General features: G+C 41.4%; 1 protein-coding gene across 1 annotated transcript in view; it reads left to right on the top strand.

Annotated features, from left to right (window-relative positions):
* Window positions 1–22,510, top strand: part of LOC116446613 (von Willebrand factor D and EGF domain-containing protein-like) — a 170,525-nt gene that overhangs the window by 36,928 nt on the left and 111,087 nt on the right. The window contains exons 3-6 of the mRNA XM_032114757.1: window positions 8,097–8,322; window positions 10,858–11,090; window positions 19,903–19,992; window positions 21,233–21,368. Of these exons, the coding sequence (XP_031970648.1) occupies window positions 8,097–8,322; window positions 10,858–11,090; window positions 19,903–19,992; window positions 21,233–21,368 (685 nt within the window). The remainder of the gene's footprint in view (window positions 1–8,096; window positions 8,323–10,857; window positions 11,091–19,902; window positions 19,993–21,232; window positions 21,369–22,510) is intronic.

Genomic DNA, 22,510 nt, shown 5'->3' with positions numbered 1-22,510 from the left:
AACATGAGCCCCTCGCTAAAGTCATTGCCACCTCAAATATCCCAACTGCAGGAGGTTAGAATAATTTCAAGCATAAAGTTAAACAAAATTATTCAGAAAATAATAAACTAATTACCATAAATTACTTAAAAGATGAAATATTCATCCTAGAGTGTCAGGATCTTTGGTATCAGGTAATTCTACTCCAGCTGGAGAACCCTCTCAAAATTAGCAAAAACATTTTACATTCATTCAAACTGGACCTGTGAAGTCATCACAACTGAAGTATATCTTAATAATCTAACGTTTAATGAAATGCTAAGAGACAGTTGTTATTTCTGTAGAATTTCTAACACTTTGCATACATAAGCTATAAATCTTATTAACATGAATAATTGGCAGGATTGTTATTGAAATATTAATTTCATGGCAGGTCATCCTCAAATATCCCAATGCACTATGAAGTTTTACAGGTTGCTCTATAAGTGTACATGCATATTCTATAATATTATTTAATTTCTCATTATATTTCAGCAATTTTGAGTATGTAGCAATGCTCAACTCTATGAAATTGCTTTCTAACAATGCATGCTTTGTTTCTTTTAATCTCTTCTCTGGAGTTTTTCATTCAGGTTTGTGAAGGTATATTCATTAATTTAGTTTCTTATCTTGTAACATAATTCGTGCCATTGGTTTCTTCATTATCCTCTGAATGACAGTAAATCTCTGCTTCACCACGCTGATGAAGGATTACATCTGTTAGATGTCACAACTGGAAGAATACGCTTCTTTTAGATCTTCACCTTCTAAATCTGCCTCTACATTCTATCTCTTCCACTTAATTAAATCATTGTTTGATTTGGTTTCCCATTTAATTTCAGCAAAACCTCTGGAACAAAATAATTTAAATTAATAACTGCACAGCTTCCACTCCTTAATAAGCAGTTATTATAGGACATTCCAGTCTGGCTGGAGCGAGCTGATTTTAATTAAAAAAGTCAAAGACAAAACCCTGAACAGATAGAAGAGAAAAGAGACCAAATAAAGCCTGACAATACGGCTGCAGAATTAAAAAGAACATTACTCCAGTACCTTGTAAAATATATGCCTGGTGATATCTTGTTGATACTGGCCAGATACAATTAGCTGCTTATCGATGGATGAGATTAACTTCTTAATTCAAAGTGCTGGTGGGTAAGGATTTCTGTCACCCAATTGAGCTCAGGAGGGATTTAAGCCATAATGGAGATTTAGAGGTCCTGCCCAGTGTGGGGGAGAAGTGTGGGAGGACAATGGCACATGCTGGGGGACACGAGGGAGGGGAGCTCCCAGAGCCTGACTCCTCCAGAGATACTCTCAATGCCTTTGTTCTGAATCTGGCCATGGAAAAACCTCCACAATAAAAACATGGCCCTGTCTGCATACGGTTTTGTAACCATAGGGACTCTTATATTCTACACAGGAGAACCAGGTCACACACACAGGGGTTGTGAGAGCCCCAGAATACAACTGTGTCACAGCTGAGAGGCACAGCAAACTTTGCAACGAGAAACAGCTCTTCTCATATACTAATTTAATAAAAATGGGGGGGAAAGGGGAAGAAAAGACAGAAGAAAAACCCATAAGCTACAAAGAGAAAAAAAGACAGAAGAAAAACCCAAAAGCTTTTAAGTCAGAGAAAGTGAAAATATTAATTGCATTCCTGAACCCACCATCCCTTGAATCCAACTGCTGTCCATAAACCTATTTCTCCAGCGGCAAAATGTTTTTGATTGAAAGAGCTTTTCAATTTAGGCTTTGCCTGCTGAATTTCTCAGGGCAGGTAACAAATGATCCTGACCTTCCTCCCTCTGTTTCTTCCTTGCCTTTCCCCCTGTGCTCCCGAAGGAGACACAGCAATTACCAGATCCTGGACATGCACTCCTGGCCACAGCCACTCCCCTATCCAAAAATATATCCTAGTAGAAATTCAGTACAAATTTGTACATTTTTGGATCCTCAGGTATTGAGGCTGCTGCTACAGATCATGGTTTGTTCTTTAAGAACCGCCAAATTTTCTGTGAAAGGCAGAAACTCTAAATGAAAAAAGGATAGGGAAGCTTTTGCTAAGATTAAGGCAGTGTACTAAGAAGCAAGAAACAATGCACAGACATGGCCAGACCATAGTAAAATGACCTTCAGAGGAAGAACAAAAGATGGAAAAATTAAAGCTCAACAGAAAATCTATTAAAAATACAGAGAAGCACTTAACAGCCAATATGGGAAAAACATACATCAATTACAGAAATTCCAGCTTCTGAATTTAAATAATACAGGCTATATGCATACATCTGGATACATGTACATACGGGCAAGCCCCATGGGAGGCATAAACACTAAAAAGAAATGTGAGGGAACATCACAAGCTAATGTTATTGAAGATCTGCTTCACAGTCAGATAAGAGATCAATCTGTGGATTTCAGCAGAGCACTGCACGCTGCTGCCTGTAATGCAAATTCAAATGCCACACCACACTCACAGCTAAGCCAGAAGTGGACTGAAAACTCACTTCTTCCTGTGGAGAAGTTCCACTGGCCCCAAGTGCTTGCCCTCACCCACAGCAGAATGTCATTTTCTGGAGGCAGTGGCAGGAAAAAGGGGAAAATTTCATTTTTTGCATATTAACAATCTCCAGCAACCCCTGGTTCAGGGACTTCTGGGTGCAGACATGGGTTGTTCAATTTTCTTGTGAGGGCAAGAGGAGGGGCAGACACTGATCTTTTCTTTGTGGTGACAGTGACAGGACCCAAGGGAACGGCCTGAAATTGTATCAGGGGAGGTTTAGGTTGTATATTAGAAAAAGGTTCTTCCCCTAGAGGGTGGTTGGGCACTGAACAGGCTCTTCAGGAAAGTGGCCACAGATCCAAGCCTGACAGCTCAAGAAGTGTTTGAACAATGCTCCCAGGCACTTGGTGTGACTTTTGGGGTTGTCCTGTGCTGGGCTAGGATTTGGACTTGATGAGCCTTGTGGGTCCCTTCCAACTGCAAAAACTCTTGATTTAAATTCATTTCTCTCCCATGAGCCAGCCCAGTAACTGCAATTTTTTGGCATACACAATTCTGTAGCAAGCTTTTCTACAGGGTACTTATGGATATGAGACTCTTTTTGGGAAATGTCCAGTAATACCTGCCTGTGATGGTGTATCAAGAGTACTCTCAATACCCTCCTTCAGAAATTTCATCCTCTAAATGAGCAAAACCCTCTCCAAATCTGTGTATGCTCGAAATTCATGTACAACTGTAAATGTGCAGGCAGAAGGACGCATTATGCAGTAAGAGTTGGTATTTTCTCAATAGTTTCATTTTTAGCAATATAAGTTTACTTTTTTACATATATACTGGGATCAAGCATAGGCTTAAATGTTAATCTTTGGTGTATAAAACAAGGTCATGTTAAAGCATGTCAAATCTAACCTGCCCATGATGCTTAATATTTCAGTCCCTGGAGAAGGAGAAGATGTATTTTTCCATACTCAGTTTCATTCCCTCCTCTTTAACCTCTTGTAGAACATTTCATACTCACAATCAAAACACAGTATCTCAGCTGCATGCCATTAATTTATTATTTTGCTTCAATTTTTATTTTGCTCTGAATCCAGCCCCACTTTGATTTGCAATTGTACTATGAATTTAAAAGCGTGTGACTCTTTCAAGGTATCATTTAATCTGTAATTCTTTCTCGCACACATACGTCAATATTCCAAATCATAATGGTAGGTATGAGGAGCCTTTGTTTTTCTTGTTTGTTTTTCAGACACGCAGAAACCGTTCTGTAGAAATTACAATTACAGCCTCTATTGTTCAGAGGCATGTGCTTAAAAGAAAAACAAGACAGGCACCAGTTTAATTGCTACTACAGATATTCCTGATGTAAACTGATTTATGTGGACTTTGGCCGCAGACTGAAATAAAAAAACCCCCCAAACTTATTTACTCTAACTAACTCCAAAGAAATCAAAAAAAAAAAAAAAAAAAAAAAAGCTAAAGTAAAGTTCTGAGTGGATAACAGATGCAAAATCACAATGCTTTAACTGCCAACCAGCAGCACACCAAAAAGCCTTCCATCTCCATCCAACTAAAACAATGCATTCTTCCTCACATATGGTGCTACTTATTTTTAACAGCATAATTTCAGCAATGCCCAAGTGACAAGAACAATCGAGCTTGATTTCTTCGTGCAGTTATGAAGAACCACAGTGTTCAATCAATCAAACTGGTTGATACTCCAAACCCCAAGCAAATGGAAGGAGACACCATTGTTCCCTTGTTTTGGAAAAGGGGGAAAACACTTTTTTTTATTATTATTTAGGTTTTCTAAATTGGATTATTTAAATGATTATCTGGTGCCTAATTAGGAATCAAAAATACTTAATGAATGCTTGCCTGCTACATAGAGGTGTTGCAAAGATTAATTGGGTAAGGTTTATAAAATGCTTTGAAGATGAAAAACACCATTTAATTACGATTAGATAAAGTATGGAAGAATACTAAAAAGGGTTGCAACAGCCTAAAGTGCCCCTTTTGTGTTGGAGAAGTTCTCCTTTGTGCAAGCTGTGTCACTGGACACCTAAACTTGTGGAGTTTGCTCTTCTGTAGAGGTAGCTGTGTAACTCCTCTTTTTCCTTTTGGAAATGCTGCTGAGTGGTGTGAGACTCCCACGTCTCTCCAATATAGAGCAGCAGTGACTGTAGATATTGCAGGTAAATGCTCTGTCTTACGTGCCTATCATCTGCTACCTCTGTATTCAATTTTCTGGTTACTCTCCCACATGACAGGTACAAAATTCATGCAAATTGTGCCACAGTGGGGACTTGAAAATTTTGGCTCTGTTTTCCTAAGTTTCTATAGTTTTTGTTTTGTTTGGGGTTTTTTTCTGTTCTTATCTCTACTGCTGATTGAACACATGAATACACATTTGTCCTTGCCCCTTCCCAGGTCTGCCTTCTAATTCACAGAGGCCTCACACAGCAAATCCTTTTGGCTAGTGTGTGGCAACTTGCCTGACTCAGAAGGACCACACGCAGTTCATAGCAGAAAATAAATTCATGTGTGTCATAGAGCTGCCAGGAAAACAGAAACACTTGATTTATACCAAGATCCTTCCTTGGCCAGCCTGTAATCCTGAATTACAGTTTGTTACAATAACTTCCTGTCTCACAGTCTGACTTTTTCTGGGTGTAAAACCCCTCGTAAGGGTTGGTCATCGCCTGTAATTTGTGCACATTACATAACAAACTGTCTCGCTCAAGTGGTTTCAGTGCAGGATTGGCCAGGGCAAACACAGGAGATCCCAGTGGGGGTTTATCAGAAAGCTGCATGCTGACGTCAGTGATGCTAATCCACACTTTCTCCAGCAATGAAATGGTTCACAGACTTCTGGTGAGGATAAAAATGGAGAAAATCACCATCTTTTTATTCCATTTTTTTCCCTCCCTGTGTTAACAAGGGATCCAGGTCCACTTTTATGTATGGATCACTTTCTGTCTTTTTTCATAGCCAGAATCCACTGGCATCTGTCTGTTTATCTACATGGCCCCCAGCACAACAGAGAGATGGGTGTCTCATTAATGAATTATCTTCCCAGCACTGCTGAAAGGCACCAAAGTGCTATCACCATCACAGTCATCTCCACCTCTTGTTGAGAGATAAGAAAGTGAGGTACACAGAGCTTTGTTATTTGCCCAAGGTCAGGCAGCAGCCAGAGAAACTGAGGCACTGAGTGTGCCTGGCCAGAGGCAGCCCAGCAGTTGCACTCCCAGTGGAGCAGCACTGACGTGTTACCAGTTACATTGGTAAAGGCAACACCAGATGGATGCAATAGCTCATTTTCAGCAAATTCTTTTTCCATAAATTCTTTTATGGAAAATTGTTAGAGTATTTTTTCAGTTGGGTAGGCTGTGCTGTGTCTCCTCACTAAACCATTTCCTTCAAGGCTCTGTGAGTTTGCACACATCTGTTGGGCTCTAGTGCTCACTCATCCCTGCTGCTCTGCTCCCCATAACTAATTCTTCCCAGCTTGTGTGGTTCCAAACACCACCAGGGTGAACTCACTAATACCTGTGTTTTAGTGTAATTTCAAAAAGAATGTTCCAGTCCAGCAATCTTTACTCACACATGCAGAGGCACTGAAGTTCGCAGACTCCCTGAGCAAGAGGAAATTCAAGGTGCAGGTATCTCATCCAGAAGATGAGTAGGAAGCAGAGACCACTGAGCTCCAGTTTCTATCCTTCTCTCTGTTCCCGTGCTGCTTCTCTGGATGTTGTTTTTTCCACTCTCCTGGGTCATTACAAGTGTATGCTCACACACATGCTTTGCAAACATGCTGCTTCACACCACATCTTGCACTCTAGGTCAGAAGTCCACCAGGATGCAGCAAATTCCCATCATCTGTATTTTTCCCAGCATATCTGTATTTTTCACAGCACCCATGTCCTTTAAAGCTGTAAAAAAATAAACAGAACAAACCACTTGAAAATGCTATACACAAGGTGGCTTTTAAAGAAAGGAAGGGAAAGGTCTAAAACTCCACCTAGCAGCATTTTCAGGTTGATCTCTTCTACTTTGCTAGCACAATGTTGGCGCATTGCTCCTCCCCAGGGACCTGCTGCATGGTGTGAGCTCCAGTGACACCTGCAAGGCCACCAGAACACCAAACAGGAGGGCAGGGTCAGCCCCTCTGCTTGGCTGCTGCCACTTTTCAGGGGGAAAAAAAGCAAACCTTGGACAATTTCAGCAGTGTCTCTCTGGAATGCTTGTTTTCAGAAGCCTGACGATAAGTAGCTCCAAAGGGAAATCAGACTGTCTCATGTAATATTCTTGATTTTTTTCAACTATCCTCCCTTTGCTGGCTGTGCACCCCTTCTCCCCTGCCCCTGCTTTCTGGCTTGAATAGCTCCCAGGTACAACTCAAACTGCAGGAGGGCACTGGTGCATGACTTAATAAATTTATCCTTTGACTTTCACCGCTTCCCCTGCTGTCACAAATAACTTTCGATCTTGAAAGTGAGGCAGCAAACCAGGGCCAATGAGAAAAAATTGTGGGGTTTTTGTTTTGTTTTGTTTTCCCCCAGTGTGATTTATAGCCAAACACTCACCCAGGGAGGAGTCACGTTCCCCAAGCTGGACTAGTAGAGATGGTTCACTGCCACTGGCTAGAAAAATGTAAAGTGATGGCAGCAGTCACGCTCTGCTGAATATGACTGATATCTGAGAGCAAATTATTGTCAGCATTTGGTAACAATTTCCAAACTTTAGCCCAAATATCGCTGTGCTTTGCATATTGGCAAGCGCTAGGTAATGGTGCAGAATAATGAGTGACCATTGTAATTGGCTTTGTATATTTAATAAGGCCCTGATTATACCTAATCTCCTCACCAAGGTGCTTAAATTAAAGACAGCTTTAGAGAACCATGTTCCTTTAGTCAGGGGAGAACCTAACAGGTAGAGAGGGCAGCTCAGATCTGAGATTCCTGAACACACATCCCTAAGCTGGGAAATGGAAATCAGCCTCTCCCGGTCATGACTCATCATGCTGTCACTTAAAACATTTAGGACCAATGGCTTCTGCTTTGGGAATTCCTGTGTTCAGGGTATTCAGGGAATTTGATAATAGATAAAAGCCTGAAAGGAAAAATTTAGAAAAAAAATTAAAATGTGATTAAGTCATACACATCATGATAAAACATACGTTTTGTACATCCTTCATATGTGTCTGTCTTCAAGAATGAGGGAGAGGTTCAGGCTAAACATTTCCAGTGTGTGCTGGAAAGGCAGGAGCTGCCATGAGCAAGGCAGCTGTTTTGCAGGCAGGTGATCAAGCCTGCTTACATGTTTACATCTTCTTCATACAAACCAACCAAAACCTGAGGAAAACACTTTGGAATCCTGTTATTGTGCTCTTTAAGAGTTTTATCTGTATAAAGCCACCTCTCAAACTAAGAAAGACATTTTCATCCCAACCTACACAGCTTTTCCACTGACCCTCCACGTTCACCACACTCAGGTTCTTGGGTTTAGTGATTCTCCGTGTGTTTTTACCACACTTGCTGTAAAAGATTTCTTTTGTGTGCACCCTCAGATGAACAAATGTGGGACACAAGCTCCAGTGTGGCTGTCACTGAAGTCTGAATCCCTGCCAGCTCCTGGGGAGAGCAAAAAGCTCACGGGCTGTGCTACCTGGCAGGTCTTTGGGGGCACCAGGGACTGCTGCCTGTTCCGGATTCCCATCGCCGTCAGGAACTGCGGCGCTTTCTTTGTGTATCTCCTGCAGCCCACTCCAGGATGCATGGGCTACTGCGCAGAAGGTGAGGACCAGTAAAGTATTCATCAATAAGATTACTTGTGCCTCTCAGGCTGGGTGTTCAAAGGCCCCGGTGTTGCAATGTACATCTCAGTGACCTTGCAAGTCAAGCGTCACTCCTGCTAAGGCACGGAGTGTGTAGAAAATAAATCAGTGGCAGTCCAAGGTGTTCCTGAAGAATAGCTCCTATTACCAGTCCAAAATGTAATCTGGTGTCTATTACTGCAGCATTCTTTGCTTGGTTACAGCTCACATGTAACCTTTCCCACTGTCTTTGGCTCCACTTTGGCTTGAAGTTGCAAAGAGAGTGAGCAGAGGCATCTCGGCTCTACCGAGGCACTGTATCCTGGATACTGTCTCTAAGGCCTCTTCTTATCTGTAATAATCCAGTATCCCCTCTCAAAAAAGGTAATTCTGAAACTCTGCAAGGAAAAAAAAAGCCAAACTAAACTGATAACATCTTTTTCATGACATTTATATAATTGTTCTCGTCAGAAATAATTTTCAGCCTACTACGAGAGATGTAACCCCTGTTCGGTAGCTAGGAAACAAAGGGAAAGCAGAAAACAATTGCTCATTCAGTTAAACCTCCTGAACTTTGGAGCATGGCCAGGTGCATATAGATTTCATCAGAAAACATGCTTCTTTCTCAAAACGAAAAAATTACTTTTATACTTTCCTTTCAGTATTTTTGGACAGAAACACAACACTGAGGAACTAGGGTTATCAGCTTTTCAGTCAGGCAAAACCAAAGCTTAAATACATTTTAAAGAGAAAGATAACTATTTTCTTATCTTTATCAATATTTTAACATTCCCACTTGAAGAAGAGGAAGGAAGAAAGGCTCAAAGAACATGAGATTAATTCACTATTTGAAATTTAAAAAAAAAAATCCATTAAAATAAATGAAACCGATTCTTACTCCGAAATTACTTTTTAACTGAATAGAGTAGCTTTTCAGTTTAAGCTTGGCTTTTTTATAAACTCTAAGATTTCCACTACTCTTGTTCAAAGAATTTTTTTTGCCAATACATTTTGGGTGAATAATTTTGTCCTATTTGATCATTCATACCTGTTCAGTGATGTAAAGCTGCCTCCATTTCTCATAAAAGAAAGCTTATCCCTTCCCACCTATCCCGATCTCATTCTCAGTGAGGTCCAGTCCTTCAGAGTCTTTAAATTCTTGCCTTTAGGATGTTTTTGCAGTGTCATGCATTGGATAGAAAACACCCAAAGCTGGAGTTTTTTTACTGGGGGTTTCTACCTCACTGGCTTAAATTCAGCTGTAGATATTGCACCCCAGGAGGCTCAGCTGGGTCCAGCTGGCATGGCCATGGCTTTGTGTCAGGGTGAATTCCCCAGCCCCTTCTGCTGGAGATTCAGGAGCAGGACACTGGTCAGCACTTCTGAGCTGCAAAACAAAATGAATTTAAAACTCTGTAACTTGGCAGAAAGGACAGAGCTGGGAAAAGCAGCGTTGGTGTTTGCAATTCCGCTCACACCCTCCCGTGAGCTGATCACCTAACTTTGTCCTTCTGGGGTAATTTCCTGCACACAGTCATGATGTGAGCCACAGTTTGAGGCAGCTTCTGTTAGAAACAGAATAGAAAAAGGTATAAACAACTGGTCTTTATTCATATTTTAAGTAACTTGCTTCTTTTTCTTACCTCTTGCTGTTTGCCCTGGACAGATGCTAACACATTGGTTCTCTGTTCTGCTGTAACAGCTTCATATTTTATTCTCTTGGGCTCCCATGTATTATGTTTTCTACACTCCTCCAAAAAAGTTACTTAATTTATCCTTTCAAAGCATCTGAACCAGTGTTGGTGTTGAACCATCTTCATGTTGTTTGAGTATGGGTCTCTAGAGATGAAAAACATCCCCTTACACTTTTATACCTCTTTTTGCTTCTACTTCCTAGGTGAGTTTAACAGAAGGAAAGGTTTCAGACTTCATTACTTGTTGAAGCCTACAGAAAGCAAGCTGTATTTTTAGAGCAATGGCATTATTCTGGGCAGAGGGAAACTATATTGAGCAGACCTAGCCTAGATACATCCCAAAACAACCTGGAAAGGATCTTCACAGTATAACAGCAGGGGCTGGGTGGTTTCTGAGAGCCAGTTTACCTCTGCAACATAATGATTTCTCATATCTCTTCTGTGCTTATTGCAAAACTTGGATCAAAAGGCTGTGCTTCAGGGAAATGCAAAGCTGATGGCCTTTGCCAGAGTAATTAATTTATATTAATCTGAGTGCTTCATTTCAATAATTCTCTCACTGCAAAACAAAAATAACCCCACATACAAAACCGGCAGGTCAGATGGTATAACAGCAATAGGTAGTCAGTACACAATAAGCAATTTTTGCATTTCATATGAAGTACACATTCTTGCTTGCATGGTTACTAATTAAATCACAGGAACATAAAATGTAGTGCATCTCCCATGTTTAATTGCATTGACATCTCCTTGTCAGGTGAACTACTGTAATGTCAAAACAACATTTTGTGCTACATCCCTCTTTTGTTTTCCTCTTCCAGACAAGCTCACAAGCCTGGCTTTGCAACCAGTGATCACTCCCGAGCTCATGCAAGGCCGAGTCCACCTGAAGTGCAGCTACAGCCCCCCTTCCCCTGAGCCCTCAGTGCAGTACCAGGTGCTCTGGTCTCGCCTCTCTGGCCCTGGGAAGAGGGAGCAGGTCCACCATGAGACCACCCCGCAGTCATTTTCCTACGTGGAGATGGACGGCTCAAATCTCCGCTTGGGAGACACGGTAATGCCACCCCGCCTTCAGCAGCACAGGTCACACACTCAGAGGAGATCAAACCCTTTTTCTAAATCTTTGTTGTGCTTTTATTAGCGCTGCTCCTCACTCCTTATGTTTAGAGCTACTGCCCAAAAAGAGCTGAAACTGTTCCACAACAAGATTATTAAATAACATTAACCCGGATCAGGACCTGTAATATTTCGTTGAATTGCAGTGAGTTCTTGGAAGGTATTTTGCCACATTCTAAAGGCAAATTGAATAGTTGCAGTTACATTACACCTTGAATACTGTGAGGTTTGTATAAGTGGTGGGTACACATGCCAGAGCCAATTTTTGCTGAGTACTTTCCGTATCTTGAGGCAGTGAGATTTTGCAGCAGAGGCAGGCTCAGCTGCATGCACTCAGTAATTTTTATATCCATGGACCAGAGACACAATAACATCTTTTCACAGAAAAAAAAAAAGATAGTACATTTTAAAATAGAGGGAGATTTATTTTATGGTTTTTTTCACATTGTTCTGCCTCTCTGATTCCAAATTCCTGGTTCAATAGCATACTGAAAGATAGAGTTCATTACAAAACAATCTTTAAGAAGTATATTTGATGGCTTACACAGCAACAATGATCTACTCTCAACAACAACAACAAAACAGAAACCAATACAGATGTGAAAAAAATTGACTTGTCTCGGTTTTGGAGACAAAACTTCAGGAGGAAAGGGCCTCCCCTTTTTGTCCACCAATAAGACAAGTGGGTCACAAGAAGTGAAAGTGGGGAAAAAGAAACCAAACTGTTTATTAACACACAAACAAAACAGGGTAGAACAGGATAAAAAAAACCCTCAAAATACAACAGATTCCTGGAGAGGGAACAGACACACGGGCTCGGACCAGCCAGGGCCACCCCGTGGGCCAGCTGGGGCCACCCCCATAGGCTCCCCGGACCAGTGAGGAGGGAAGGGAGGCAGTGAGGCAAGGAAAAAAAGAACAAGAAAAAAACCAACAGAACCTTTTTTCCAGCTATGTGGAACACAAAAGAAACCCAAAGAGCAGCACAGCACTCCAGCACACGCCCTCCCGAGCCCTGCCCAGCCCCTGAGCCCTTGGGCTGAGCCGTTCGACTGCCCCGCACTCAGTCCCGTGGCCCCGCCCCCGGGTCCATCTTAAAGGCACGGCCTCCTTGGGCATTGAGCGGATGGTTAAGGAATAAAGCGGCTTCATAACATCACCCCACAACTCTTGTGTATGAATTCATGGCCTTTTATGGTATAGAAACAAGTCTTGTTTCTATACCATAAAAAGTTAAATTAGGTTCATAACTTTTATAGGCAGAGGGACATTAGTGATGCTACAGCAAACTGAAAGAATAAACAGGGGTAACAGGCTGGTGTTAGAAGTAGGTTGGAAATAGCCTTGGCATTGTGCAGCTCTTCTTTGAGATCGTGTAATCATAGAATACCAGGCCCAAACAGAGGGTTCAATGTTCATCAGGTCTAAATTTTCTTGACAAAAGCACAATCTAGACAAGGCAACCCAGTAGCCTTTTACTGCTGAACCTGAAGAGTCCAATATCAGGGAATCCACCACTGCTGAGATTAGTCCAATGGATAACTGTTCTCATTGTGAAAAAAAATTCTTTTTGTGTCTAATCAGAATTTTCCCTCATCTTTTCCATGTTACTATCTGTAAAAAGGGACTCTCCATCTTCTTTGTATCCACTCTTTAAAAACTGGAATATGGTGATGAGGTTTCCCCCGAGCCTTCTTTCATCAAGGCTGAATGAACTCAGTTCTCTCAGCCCTTCATTACACTGTGGCTTCCCAGGCCTTGGCTCATCTTTGTGACCCTTCTCTGGACCCTCTCCAGCCTGCCCACATGTTTTTGTGTAGTGGTGATCCAAAATGAACACAGTATTCCAGACGTGGTCTGAGAAATGCTGAGTGAGATTACGAGATCTTTAGCCAAGCTCAGAAATCTGACTGATGATGCCCTCACATGTTATAACATGGGGTAGATAATTCTGCCAGTTTAAGACAAGTTTGCATTATGAAGAGATATTCTCATCAAAATAATTTCACTTGCAATCACTTCAAATCTAGTTTTAACAATCCTGAGGGATTCAGAGAAAATAAGGTTCTGTTAACAAGTAGCATCACCAAATCTTTATAAGACTATTTTTATTATATTAAGTTTCCAGTAAGCCCTTCTTTGTCCTCTGCTGAAACGACGTGTTTAATTTAGTGGGTTTAGCGAGACTAAAATGTTCTCTTCCTTGTTAGATTTCTTTAAAGGTCTTCATGGTCTATTTGACTAATTATAATTATCCATAAATCATCTCGGGTGAAAACCAGGCGATGAAGCTTCAGCTGTAACTGAGAATTCAGTTTTACAGAATAAAGATTTTAAAAAAGCATTTCACTGTGTTTGCCATCCCAGTCTGGGTGTCTAACAGGAGTCAAAAAGGAGAAGACTCTCACCTCCAGTGCTGTAAATCTGAAGAAATTTAGCATTTATAGGGCCGCCCCAGAGGAAAGGTGATGGCACTAAAAGGGGAACCAAACCCTGGGCACCAAACTCCTCCACACGGAGGCAATGGGTAACTCTCCCCTGCCCAAGAAAGACGTAGGTGGAAGAATATTCTCTCAGACAGCATTAAAGGGAGGCCAGATCCACACTGATAAAAGCTTCATGAGAGAGGAGGCAATAAATTAGAAGCACTTCCCAATACTTTCCCCCTTTTCCATTCAGAGCCCAGTGGTAGCTTCCCCAAGGCTGTGCACTGCCAGGGGGCACGAGGGGCATTCAAGGCATAATTTGTCCCCCAGGACACAGGATGTGCAGCATTTTGAAAACTCCTTGCTTTTTTTCAACCTTTTTGACTCATTATCTCTACCTGCCAAATAAGCTGCATTTGGGTCTCGACACATTCATGGCCTGAAATCAGCACCTTCTCTGTTCATTTCTCAACAAAAAACTACAGCCCAGCAAGATGATTTTTTTTTTTTTTTTTTTTTTTTACTTCACTTTTTGGGTGGTTGATGTCGATGCTACTCTTTGTCTGTAAAAAAGTCTCTAGGTAATAGGTCAGTCACATAATGGAATAGCTATTGATATATTTTAATACGCAGTCAAACCCTAGAGAAGAGCTGAGGTTTACCAGCCAGCATTCCTGAACTTGTATTGACTAAACAGCCAGTTATTTTTTAATAGCCATCATATGTCCTTTCTTCCCCCCATCTTTGGGCTCCAATTTTGTTATTTCAGACAGTAATGCTGGCAGCATAATGTTCATGAAACCATTGCAGTCTTAAATAAATCTATAACATGCCACTATTTCTCTATAAGCTCTGAAGGAAGCCTACTCCATCTGATATGAAAATCCTGGCATTCCTAAGCCTTATTTGTGATAGTGACAGAGGTCATTTCATTCCTCGAGGCACAGCCATCTATAAATTATAGCAGCACACTGTGAGTAATGAGTTATGCTAAGAAAGAAAGGTGTTTGGAAGAAAACTGTTCAGATTTTGCTCGGCACAGCAATCCAAAAGTTCACATGGCGAGGAGCAATTGTCACCCTGCATAAACCATGGTGCTCACTGTAAAATAAGAATGTTTAAGCAAAACCAGCCTTTCTGAGCTCTGGGGTAGAAGTGGCTGCTTTGCACAGCACTCTGCAACAGAAGGAGATTATGCCCCAGCATAAAGACAGCAAATTATTACGTGAATATATAAAATAACTATTTTTCTCTCACAAGAGAAAGTGTGAAATTCCATAGGGTGGTTTGGATTGGAAGAGACCCCAAAGACCATCCAGTTCTAACCCCCACTCCATGGGCAGGGACACCTTCTGCTAGACCAGGTTGCTCCAAGCCCCACCCAAATTGGCCTTAAATACCTCCAGTGACAAGGCAAAAGTTCTGAACTGTCCTGTTGTTCCTGGTGCTGAACACAGCCCAATCTTGCAGAGCACTTATGCTTCATCTCTCAAGGAAATAGGATTTTTGTCTTACTGCCAGCACTTCTAAGAGATGTCCCAGCTCAGCTCAGGGGAGAGAACCAGCTCATACCAGATGATAGATCCAGTACAATTATTGCACTTAGATGGAAAATCCTGGGTATATGGGCTCGTAAAGGTTAAATCATATTAAGTCTATATCTGTGTAAATACTCAAGCACTTAGAAGGCCATCTTGAAGATTTTCCCCTTCCCCTCTCCCAGAAATAGTAATCTTACAGACCCCCAGTCAGCATTGACCCTCAGCATCTCCTCTTTAGGGTCACTTCACACCCTTGGCTCAGCTCTCACTGACTCAGACTGTCACTTCCCAGTTCAGAGGTCTGCATCAGCATCTGGACTCCAAAGTGACAAAGTGGCATTTCCCCTATTCAAGTACTAATCCCCTCCCAGCCACTGAACTTGCCAAAATCAACAACAGGAACAGGAGGACCTGCCTGTTTGTAGGTCACACCTGAGCTTACAATTTCTCTCTCAACCTTCAGGTAGAAAATGAGAAGCATGCCCACAGAAACAGAACTCTGGCTGAACTTGAACAGAGATTTTAAAGCAGAAAGGGTCAGAGGGTTGATGAGCAAAACTCTGCAGATGATAAAACACCTTGCTACTACCCTGGGAAAATTTCCTTCCTTAGCAGAATAATGACCTGGAGTCAGATTCCACACACTGCTTGGCCATTTGACAACTGGGAAGAGCTTCCTTCTTCCTGTACAGCGAGTAGCAAAGTGAGCAGAGCTGGACTTCCCACAGTGCCAGGTCACACAGCTGCACCTGCTCCCTCCCTTCTGCAGCCAACAGCCCCTCACAGTGAGTGATTTGTGTTCTAAAGCTAGAAGGTCTAGTTCATTAATTAAATCAGACAGATTCTCCCTACTTTCCCCTTCCTGCTAACCCTTCTGGAAAGCCTTCCCAGAGACTTTGTTCCTACCCCTTTCTACAAATACCTACAGCCAGATCATTTTCTCAAGCTAATAAGAACTATTTTTCTTTTCTTACAGCTTCCCCAGAAATGTCATCCTTCAGTTCTACTCATCCTTTGCTCTTTTCATCAAGGCTGTAAACCACAGCTCCCTCCCACACACACTTCCAGCTCCCAGCAGAGTGGTGACTCCAGGTTTTTCTGACCCCAGCCCATTAGTGTTTAATGGAGCAGGCAATGGCAGCTCCAGTGCCCTGACTGCTGTCGGGAGACACCTTTCACCTGGCACGGTGATTCCCTGCCCAGCCCTCCACCCACAAGCCAGGAGTGTTACCTGTGACTCTGAGCCTTGCAGCCCCAGCCTGCTGTCTGACATGGGTGATGTAGCTGTAGGAGGGTGGATCCAACCCCAGAGTTAATAATTACCCCCAGATCTGCACCTGCACCTTCCAGCAGCATCCAGATTTCCCTGCCCAGGGAATGGCCAGCAGCAGGTGACCCTAAATAGTTCCTTATGTTAGGAAGGGAGCTTCCCACAGCTAGCCTTTGTTAACTCAACCCCTTGTATGAGCACAGGGGGAGAGGCTGATGAGAGAGGAGATAGGGCAAAGCTGGGTCTGCTGGCAAATTTCTCCCTCCATGCCCTAGCCTGGACTCCCCACACTACATTCAGAATTAGTTAGAGGAAAAGGTGAAATCGATACATTATTATCATCAAAATAAGTAGAAACAACTGATTAGGAGGAAACTTGAATTCTGAAAGCTATGAGGAAAAATACCCACATTTTAATGTGCAAGTTATTAGGGAGAAATTTTCTGGAGATGATGACAGGTCCTAGGATTAAAATATTTTCCCAAATTGTGTCCCAGAGCCCCCTGACTCTCACCAAAGTAATGACTGAATTCTGCTTTTAGACAAAGAAGCTGCTCACGAGGTTCATGTCAAAATGGGTACAACTCTGAGTCCATGGAAGGGGGAAATCTTCTCCAACACACAGGAAAGGAGACAGTTCTTGGCTAAAAGAGCCTCTTTTGATAAGAGTTTTGTGCCTAGAAGTAGTTTTCTGCCCTATGGGAAGTTTTGCCAGCACACAGGAAAAAGGAAGCATCCCATGATGGGAAGCAATCCAGTCATCCTGTCCAAGGGCACCTGTCCCTTTAAAGGAGATGATAAAAAAATAGAATTCAACTTTTTTTAACAGATCCAATGAGTTTGGGGAAACATACTTCCTAACTTGTCACGGCCATCAGCATACTGCTGTCAGTGGTGCTTTTATCTCTTTGCTTTAAAAAGGCTGCATCCTGAGATGGGTGTAGGGGGGGAAGAGAAAAAGAGAAAGAAAAATTTTATCACTGAAGTGGAGAAAAAAGAGTTAGTATTTAGCTGAAGGCAAAAAAACCTCCCCTCCTTGGAGTGACTATCATAATTATGTGACAAACTGTCAGCCTGTAGCTCAGTAGCTGATGAACTTATCTGCTGATTGTGAAGTGTACACCTAACAAGGAAGAGGCAATACAAGCAGAGGAATGATATAAAAGACAGAAATAAAATGTAAATTGTGATGGCTGTCCCTACATTTTGAATTTTTAAAGTTTGTGCTAACCTCCAAAAGTACTTAACATTGAGCTGGGGTAGACTGATAGTCCATGGATATCTCAGTGTATCATCAGGGAGTAAATTTTTATTTGAGTGTTTGGTGCTTTATCAATAAAATATACCTCTAAAATATATATGAGAGGAAATACAACGAGACTGGGTACTGATATTTCCCAGAATATCACTTTGGGGAAGATCACCAGGCAATGCCTCTGTCAGTGCTGGGCATCCCTGTGCATGTCCCTGCTGCCTCTCACTGCAGCTCCCTCCCTGGCACAAACGCCCCTCATGCTGTGCTCAGAGGGAATCTCAGTGTGGATATTTTTTGTTAAAAGCACTGAAGCCAGAAGTGCAAACAGCCCAGTGAGTGCAAATACATCATCTGCAATGCGGGTGCATACGATCTGCTCAATGAGCTCTGCAAGGGGGTCAGTGCTATTTATTTTTTGGTAGAGGAAATCTGCATTATCTGAACCCTTTCTCTGTTGTCACCGCCTTGTCAGGTCCTGATTTTGCAGACTCTCCCTGTGGCAGCTGCAGGAGAAGCTGCAGGAGCATGATCAACACTCACTTTCTGCCTTCCCAGCATAGGAACTGTTTTGAAAAGTCTGTAAGCTGAACACGAGCCTTTAGGGAAGAATTGGAGATAATAAATATCTAATGATAACAGGGGCTTATTACCTTGAGGAGACAAGAACTTGCACTCCTTTGGGGGCAAACTGGATGACTATGAAATATCTGAGGAATTTTAACTGTAAGGTATCTCTGTGAGGTGAGATCTGTGTCTGTTTTTCCCCCAGTACACCCAGTATGACCTCAAGGCTTCCATCTTGTTAATGTAACAAATGACAGCATTTTCACTGGGCCAAACTGTCTGGAGCTGTCTGCAAAAGAGTGAGAAAAATTGTGAAAGCAGAAACATCCCAAAAGGCACATAAGCCTGGGATTGAGCTGAACTGGAAATAATCCACTTGAAGAGCACAGAAAACACTTGTTTTCCCCCACAGCCCTACAAACGACCCTGTATTGCCAGTGGAGAATTTCCACTGTGCACAAAAGAGGTACAAAAGAAGATTCTTCAGTTTGGAGGAAACTCATGACCTCATGGTAACGAAGAGGCACTTTTAGGGTGCTAAAACAAATATTCCAGTCTTTTATGCAACTCATGCCCATATGACCACATGAATCTAGGGATATCCTGGTGTAGAACCTGTTTTGCAGGTAGTGGTCATGAGGGTCATGCCTTAACCAGCAGGTGAGAGCTACCAGCATCAGCATGGCCAGTGAGTGATGCTGGAAAATCCATCCAAAGGTGTTTGTCACAATGGAAAATAAATTGGATTGGCCCAGTTCTTCCTTGCGGGTTACTTGAGGCTTAAAAAAGGCAGCAGCTATAAATATGTCATCTGAGTATTTGGAATTTGACTTAATATGTCACAATCTGTTACTCCATTTCCAAGAAGACGACTAAAAAAATATTCAGAACTACAGTTTCAGAGTCTATTGTCATTTGCTTGAAGGAAAATTTCTGTATTTTAATCTTATGATCCTAGAAATGATTTTAGCAATTTGGTTTTTTTGAAACCAATGAAACATTAAGTTGGCAGATGGTGTGCGGGCTCAGCAGAGATAAAGGTTGTGTGGCTGTGCTAGGAATACAACATAAGTGTCCTGGTACATTGTATTTGGGGGAGTTTTTTGTTTGGGTGAATTTTCTTTTTTCTTTTTTAATGCAATATAAACCCTGTAGGCACATCTGCATCATCTTTTATAATACAATAAGGGGAAAAAAGGAGCTTCTCATATTGCTGACACAGTTTCTGAGGCTGGATGACTGTCAAACTAATTTAAATTTTAAAATAAAATGCTTACAATCGTGGTAATCATGGTACAGAGAGAAGATACTTGATCCAGTGGACAAACTGGATTCTGGGATCCCAAGAGCAAACGTCTGAATTCTAACATCTATGAACAATGTCATTCTTCCTCAGCAAAATGAGTTAAAATCACAAACCTGGAAGTTTAAAAACTGCAGAAGAAAACTCATCATAAGCACTCAGTGCTATTAGTTTTTGAGACAAAAGCCATGGTTCTTTGCTTATTAAATGCATCAAAAATTCTTCCAAATCGCAACATTTACACATAAATATTCTCAAAGCCTAAATCCCCAAAATATATTTCAGCAGTAGAATGAAAGCTTAAAACCTCTTGAGCAACAGGAAGATGCATAATTATATGAATGTTATTCAGGAAATGCTGTAGCACGTGCTGTTTATTTATTTATTACAGGTCGTTTGCACTGTCACAGCTTTTAGGAGGGGCACTCCTGAGCAGCAGTCACTGCCTGAGGACAGCAAAGCTTTCTATGCCGGGATTAAGGTAACACCATGGCCCTGAGTCACTGACTAGGGAATATTTGAAAATCATGATGAAGACACATAAATCCTGATCATAATAAGCAGTGCTGCTTCGATGTTCACTTTGAGGAAATGGCTTTAGTTTGTCTGTAAAACACCCTGAAACACCCACTGGCACCGTGTGCACGTGTGGACACTGATGTGCCACAAAGTAGGAGCAAAGCTAGGTGTCCTAGTAAATGTGCCCTGAAGAGCTCTGGGGCTTTTGTGTGATGGGAGGACACACCTACAAACCTGCAAAGATGCACCATTTCATTGTAACTGAGCCAGAACAAAGTGAAGATAAAAAAATAAACTTTTATCCATCATCTTGCTATGGGCAGGCATTATGAAACAGTTGCTGAAGATACATTCACACCAAATGTGAGGACCAGGTCTAATCCCACTCAAGGATTAGGTTGTCAGCCTGGCAGTCCAGGAGATTTTGGGATGTTCTGAGTATCTGAGTGTCCTGCCTCCGTGAATGGGGTCTGAAAAACCTGGTAGCCCATTCTGTGTAGAACAGTTTCTGAGGAATTTTTTTGAAGTGTCAGAATTTTCCAGAGAATGGAAATTCCCATTCCCGACTAGGCCTGAGTGCTGTCTCTGCTCTTTTCCCAGGACAATGGACAGACAGAAAAGGCACAACCCGAGCTCTCTCCCTGGTGCAGGGGTCCCCAAAGACGTAGTATTTTATGTGCAGAGCAATTCTTCTCCCTGACACAGCAGGGAAGGGAAATTGGTCAAAAATTGCACTTATTTTGCACCTGGCACAGACTACAAACCATGACCATGAGGTTATGCCAGACTTTATGCCATGGTATTTATCCTACGGCATTGGGATAAGAGCTCCTTTAAACCAGGGATATTAAAAATAAATAAATTCTACAGTATTATTCTCAGACTTAATAAAAGCCTGCTTTGAGATTGGGAGATGAGAAGCAATTACACACTGTATGTGGAAACTGCAAACATTTTCTTAATTGCCAAAAATGTTAAAGTATGTTAACAGCAATTTTTCCTTGTAAAGCTGAAGATCATTATTGCAAAATTTATTATTATTAAGAAGTTTATGATAAAGATTATTATTATTTTATGAGTAATTATATATCTTCATAATTGATTAAAACCACTTAAAACTTCATATATGTCAGTGTTGCCTGATTAATCTGTCATCTCCTTTGCCTGTCAAAATTTTCTAAAAACTGTTTTCTTATTTCCAGTTTTTACCAGAATCACTAGAAATTGCAGAGGATGGCAAGGAACATGTTTTGACTGTCCTGAGCACGGTACCCATTGCCTGTCCTGGGCAGGATGATTCCTGTAAAATTACTTTGCAACTAACTACTGAGGACTTGGGTAAGAGTTTTACATATTGACATCAAATCAATGGGATTAGTTTTTCCAGTATTTAAGTTACAATGAATTCTAAAAGAAAATATAATACATAAATAATGTCAAAGGGCAGAAGCCATAAAATCAGCAAACTAGGCCATATTTTTATCTGCAAAATAAAACAGCTGATAATATCAGACAGGTTTTTGAGGGAAAAAAACCCCAAACCCATAAATCTGACTAGCAATTACCTGAACAGAAGTCTGTTGAGATTTATAGATGAAATAACTGAGAGTAGAAGAACTTATCTTAAATTCCAGGAGCGTAAAATTCCATTTTAAGGTTTTTTGTAGCAGGAATGTTCTTAGGTAGAATAATTTCATTAATTATCAATAAAAAGCTCCCCTGCAGATTTATTATTCAGTAAATGCGTAGTGAAGCCTTTTTTCTTTCTTTTGCTGGTTTATAATTTTTGTCTAACTTAATACAGAGGGAAAAAATCATTTTTCTGCTTCTATATTATTCTCTTTCTAAATGTTTAAGGCTTTTTTTTTATTTTATTAACTTGAAAACATTGACAATGTCAATGAGAAAACTCTTGCCCTTTTATTCAGTAAATGCTGTCTTCAGGTCAATCAGGTGGAATATCCTTCCTGCCTAAGGGTGGCACATATGTATTTACTTTCTGTTAGCACTAAAAAAACCACCCAAGCCTTTTTCTAACAAGTCACTTCTTTCTCTTCCATAAGTGACTCAATGAGAGAAATGTTTAGAGATAGGATTACAGCTGCAGTTTCTCTACCCACAAAAAGCCATCTCTAAAAAATGTTGGCAAAACCCAGATAGTTCCTGATGTTTTTCTCTTTTTAATTCCCTTTCCTAGCTCTCCTCACCACCAGCCAAGTGCTTACTTAGACAGAAGAAAAAAGAAAATAAATAAATGGTATCATAACACAATGATCTTAAATTGAGCAGCACCTTATGGTTCTAGCAGCTGTGTTGGCTCTCATACGTGGAGTACTTTGCATTTCTCCATGGCTCAGTGCTGCTCTGCTCTACATATTGCTCTTGGCTTAGGGTCTGTGCTGCTCCATCAGGAAAACATCTGCTGAGCTCATGGGAACGGATTTCCTTGGACAGCGAGGCTGCCTCACACTCAGGGATTG

This window comes from Corvus moneduloides, chromosome 7 (assembly GCF_009650955.1).
Source record: "Corvus moneduloides isolate bCorMon1 chromosome 7, bCorMon1.pri, whole genome shotgun sequence".
Lineage (NCBI taxonomy): Eukaryota > Metazoa > Chordata > Aves > Passeriformes > Corvidae > Corvus > Corvus moneduloides.
Note: the sequence above shows the minus strand (reverse complement) of the source record. Positions and strands in the feature narration are given on the sequence as shown.